The sequence below is a fragment of the Suricata suricatta genome, chromosome 13 (assembly GCF_006229205.1).
Source record: "Suricata suricatta isolate VVHF042 chromosome 13, meerkat_22Aug2017_6uvM2_HiC, whole genome shotgun sequence".
NCBI lineage: Eukaryota > Metazoa > Chordata > Mammalia > Carnivora > Herpestidae > Suricata > Suricata suricatta.
Window position 1 is genome coordinate 27,191,372 of NC_043712.1, and position 5,905 is coordinate 27,197,276.

The following is a 5,905-nucleotide window of genomic DNA, read 5'->3' on the forward strand; positions in this document are numbered from 1 at the left end:
GCTTCTTTCACCTCTTTATTCCTCAGGCTGTAGATGAGGGGATTCATCATTGGGGTTACCACTCCATAAGACAGGCCAATGATCTCATCAGAAGTATTAGTGTCCTTTGACTTGGGCTTCATGTACATAAAAAGGGCTGAGCCATAGAATAAGATAACCACAGTCAGGTGGGCAGAACAGGTAGAAAAGGCTTTCTTTCTCCCTTCAGCAGAATTAATTCTCAGGATGGAAGTGAGAATAAAAACATAGGAAATGAAAATCAATAGCAGAGGAATTACCAATATAAGCATATTTGTCATTGTCATGATAATCACATTGATGGTGATATCTGAACATACGAGTTTAAGAATGGCCAGGATCTCACAGGTAATATGATCAATGACATTATTCCCACAGAAAGGCAATATCATTGCCATGACTGTTTGCAGTAGGGAGGTCAGACAACCTATGATCCAAGACCAAGCAGCCATGTGCACATAGAGCACCCTGTGTATGATGATGGGGTACCTCAGTGGGTTGCAGATGGCCACATATCGATCATAGGCCATCATAGCCAAGAGGACACACTCAGTGGAGCCCAACCCAAGGGAGACAACCATCTGCAGAGCACAGCCCATGAAGGAGATAGATTTTCTCCCAGACTTAAATATCATAAGCATCTGGGGAATGGATGATGATGTGTAGCAGATGTCCAAGAATGAGAGGTTCCCGAGGAAGAAGTACATGGGGGTGTGGAGGCGAGAATCCAATATGATGATGACAATGAGGAGGCTATTTCCCAGCAGGATTATCACATACATGATGAGGCAGAGCGTGAACAGAAGAAGCTGGAGCTCTGGGTATTTGGAAAGTCCCACCAGAAAGAATTCTGTCACAGCTGAAGTATTCCCCATCTTCATGTGTCCATGTCACATTCAGTGTTTAGAAAAGGATAAGAATCAGGGAAATTTAAATTTATAATATTGATTTTTTGTAGACCTTTCCAGTATTCCATTTGATTGTTGAAACACTCCTAGGAATCAAAAAAGTAGTGACATCGTATTAGTTTTATTGATGATGGATGATAGTGAGTCTCTGAGAAATCAAAACATCTGAGGACTACACAGCAGCATTGTGAAGGCTATTAATACCCCAAGAGTTTAACTGGGAAGTGCCAGGTAAAATTTAGGACAAACTACATTCAAATGTAGATACAAAAGATGTCTTTATTAATGGAAAAATTTATATTAAAGCTATGTTCTGATGAAGCATAACTTTATTTAAAAGATTAGATAGATCTAGCACAATATCATTTAATCTGGATATATCTTAATAAAGTTTTCATTTTTTCAGAGTCTCAGGTAGTGAATAGTAAACTGGAAGAAGGCAATAATTATTGTCGAGGTCTTCTTCAATTAACTTGAATAAAAACTGTTAGGTACCTAGAACAATGAGTGGTTCCAACATTGTATATATATGATATATAATTATACTTACTCTATGTAATATAGCGATATTAAATGTATATTTACATATATATGAAGATGAAAGAAGACTAGTTTTTTCTCTGTTCAAAAACAGTCCAGCATGGGTGTGGGGGAGCATTTCTTAGAATTTACATCAAAATAAGAGAAAATAGAAAAAATAACCTCACCAGAAACATCAAATCAACCCAACAGGTAGGCCTATCTGAACTTCTGCAGTTACCTTTGCTTTCACTTTTGCCATTTCTTCTTCTATAAAAATGTCAAGGTAGGGTTTTTTTCTTCATGATCTTCATTGGCAAACCTACAAAAAAGCATTTTAATAGTGAAATATAATCTGTCTAAAACAATGTGTGAGCTATGCAAGATAACTTCCAAGAAAGGTCCTCCAACTCCTCCTCCATTCATATTGTTAGCACTTCATTCTTCCAATATAGAATTCTGGAGGTACCACTAATAACCCACATGCTCTGCAATGGTCATGCTATTTTTCTTGGTGTCCCCATAGTACATTCTTCCTTATTCATGTATACATGTTGCTTTATTAACTAGAAGGGAACCACCTAACATAGACATCACCTTTTCTAGAAAAGCAATCTCACCTCCTTTTATGAGGAGGATACCCTTTTCATGTATTGTTACAGCATTCTGTACTTAACGTCTCTCATTGAATGCTTCATTTTTTAATCTTTACAACTCAAACTTTGCCTTATGTACTGTGGTAGGTAACAGAGAACCCATTATGAGAACTTGTTTTTCAAAATGGAAGCTGGATACAGAATCCTTATGAGAGTTATTTTAAGCTTTTAAGAAACAATTTCTGTGCTGTATTACATTTCAATAGGAAAAAACACATGGGACATTTTACAAAAACGTTTTCTCAAACAAAATAGCCTATTATTCTATCAAGGGTAGAACAAAACTCTAGATCAATATTACTTATGCATGTATATATATATATATATATATATATATATACTAGTAAATAAGGGACATCCATACTGTCTACCAAAGTGATATAATTTATTTCATGAATTAATGAAATTTCAAATTGATACTTGAAAATGTATCAATAAAATACACTAAACAAGTAGGCAAAAAACTAAAACACGTGGTCTTCTAACAGATGCCAAAAAAATATTTGATAGCATATGATACTATTTACTCAGTAAATCCCTTAGAAATATAGATATGGGGGGATACATAATTAAGATAGTAAAGATCATCTCGCTCAAATAATTGGGCCACATAATTCAAAATGGTGAAACTCTGGAGTGTATTTGTAAAAATAGTCAAAGATTGGTATTGGCACTATTGTTATTATTTAACTTCTTTTTCTATTCTGAATGATCCACTTAATAGAATAGAATGAAATAAACAACATTTCATGTCCTTTCATGATTCTAGTTTGGTTAGGATTTGAACAGTTGCAGCATTTCTTTTTTGTTCCTAGAAGTCTGGTTTATGTTGATCATAGGTCGTTCTATATTTGTGAGAAAATATACCTTCATGTATTATATAAACAATAAAAATTATATTCTTGGGGAGAAGAGTAAATGGAAAGGAAAATGCTCATGGTATAATGTTACATTAAATAGGAAGTTTCATAACAGTATAAATGATCAGATTTTGTATATATGCTGCTGAAAATGCCACAGCAAAATATTAACTAGTTTTCTCTGAAATGCAGTATTTGGAAGCATTATTAATATTCTGTATTTGTCTTAATAATTCCAAATTATTCTCTCATTCTCCAAATTTTCAAAACATGAAGAATATGTATTTTATGACTATAAACATCTGAAGTATTTAAAAATCCTCAACAATATAGTAGCAAACTCAATACAGGAATACGTTAAAAAATAATTTATCACTATCAAGTGGAATTCATTCCCAGGATGAAATGTTTATTCCCAAGTTTAATATTCACAACAATCAATGCTTTATATCCCATCAATATTAGAAAGGATAAAAACACTATGATCATTTCAATAGACACAGGAAAAGCATTTGAGAAGTACCACCATTCACGATAAATACCCTCAACAAAGTATGTTTAGAGGGAACATACCTTAACACAACAAAGGCCTTATATGAAAAACCTAAGGCTAGCATCATTCTCAATGGCAAAAAGAGAGCTTTTCCCCAAAGGTCTGGAATAAGACAAGATTGTCCACTCTCACTACTTTTATTCAACATAGTACTGGAAGTCCTCACCACAGCAATTAGATAACAGAGAATAAAAGCCATCCAAATTGCTAAAGAAAAAGTAAAACTTTCACTCTTTGAGATGACATAATAGTATATACAGAAAACCTTAAAAGACTACATGAAAAACTACTAGAAGTGATAAGTGAATTCAGTAAAGTCAGAGAATACAAAATCAATGTACAGAAATCTGCTGCATTAAAATTTTTTTAATGTTTATTTTGAGGGAGAGTGAGCATGAGCAGGGTATGGGCAAGAGAGAGGGGGAGAGATAGAATCTCAAGAAGGCTCCCTGATGGCAGTGCAGAGCCTGACATGGGGCCCAATCTCATGGACTCTGAAATTATGACCCAAGGCAAAATCAAGACTTGGACACTTATCTGAATGAACAACCAAGTCACCCCTGTTGCATTTCTGTACACTAATAGTGAAGAAAAATTAAGAAAATAATCCCACTTACAATTGTACAAAAAATAATAAAATATTAAGGATAAACCTAACCAAAGAAGTTAGAGACCTCTACTCTGAAAACTATAAAACACTGGTGAACAAAATTCAGGATGACAAAAGAAACGGAAAGACATTCCATGCTCATGGGTTGGGAGAACAAATATTGTTAAAATATGTATGTTTCCCAAAGCACTCTACAGATTTAAGGCAATCCCTATAAAAATACCAAAAGCATTGTTCACAGAACTGGAATAAACAACTCTAAAATTTGTATGGAATCACAAAAGACCCTCTATAATACAGGCAATCTTGAAAAACACAAGTGAAGGCATCACAATTCCAGACCTAAGGTTATACTACAAAGCTCTATTCATCAAAACAGTATGGTATTGGCACAAAGATAGACAAATAGATCGAAGGAACAGAATATAAAACCCAGAAATAAATCCATATTTATATGGATTGAAATGAAATGAAAGAATATGCTGTGGGAAAAAGAGTCTCTTCAACAAATGGTATTGGGAAAACTGGTCAGGTACATGCAGAAGAATGGAATTGGACCACCTTTTTACACCATACATGAAGATCACCTCAAAATTAAATAAAGATTTAAATGTGATACAGGAAACTGAAAATTCAAGATGAAACCACAGGCAGTCATTTCTCTGACATCAACTGTAATAACATATTTCTAGATATGTCTCCTGAGGAAGGGAAATAAAAGAAAAAATAGACTACAACAAAATAAAAGGTTTCTGCCCAGCAAAGGAAATAATCAAGATTCAAGACAGCCTACACAGAGGGAGAAGATTTTTGCAAATGGTATATCTGATAAGGATTAGTATTTAAAAATATATAAATAACTGAAAGAACTCAATTCCCAAAAAAACAAATGATCCAACGAAAAAAATGAGCAGAGACATGAACTGACATTTCTCCAAAGAAGACATTCAGATGGCCAACAGACACATGAAAAGATTCTCAACATCACTCATCACGAGGGAAATGCAAGTGAAACTACAATGAGATACCACCTCACACCACTCAGAATGGCTAAAATCAAGAAGTGAAGAAGTGATAAGAGTCGGCAAGGATGTGAAGAAAAACGAACCTTCATGCGCTGTTGGTGGGCATGCAAACTGGTGCAGCCACTCTGGAAAACAGTATGTGGTTCCTCAAAAAATTAAAAATAGAACTATCATATAATCCAGTAATCACACTATTGGATATTTACCCTCCAAAATACAAAACACTAATTCAAAGTGATATATGCACTCCTATGTTTATTGCAGCATGATTTACAATAGCTAAATTATGGAAGCAGCCCACATGTCCCCTGATAGATGAATGGATAAAGAAGATATGGTATACATACAAAATGGAATATTACTCACCTATAAAATGGAATGAAATCTTGCCATTTGCAGTAGCATGCATAGAGCTGGAGAGTATAATGCTAAATGAAAGAAGTGAGTCAGAGAAAGACAAACACCATATGATCTCATATGTGGAATATAAGAAATAAAACAAATGATGAAAGGGAAATAAGAGAAAAACCAAGAAACAGACTCTTAACTATAGAGAACAAATTGATGGTAATCAGAAGGGAAGTGGGTAGGGTATGGGTGAAATAAGTGATGGGGATAAAACAGTACATTCATCCTGGTGAGCACTGAATAGTATATAGACCTGTCAACTGACTATATTATACTAATAGAACACTGTGTGTTAACTACACTGGAATTAAAATAAAAGCTTAATAAAAAAGATTTTTAAATTTTCCT

The 5,905-nt window shown here is 34.2% G+C and overlaps 2 protein-coding genes across 2 annotated transcripts in view; one reads left to right on the plus strand and one right to left on the minus strand.

Moving 5' to 3' along the window:
* LOC115276847 (olfactory receptor 13D1-like) overlaps nt 1–899 on the minus strand; it is an 8,613-nt gene extending 7,714 nt beyond the window's left edge. Inside the window, exon 1 of the mRNA XM_029920958.1 lies at nt 3–899. Within this exon, the coding sequence (XP_029776818.1) occupies nt 3–899 (897 nt within the window). The remainder of the gene's footprint in view (nt 1–2) is intronic.
* The window catches only part of LOC115276682 (olfactory receptor 13C9-like), a 136,476-nt gene that overhangs the window by 74,193 nt on the left and 56,378 nt on the right, over nt 1–5,905 (plus strand).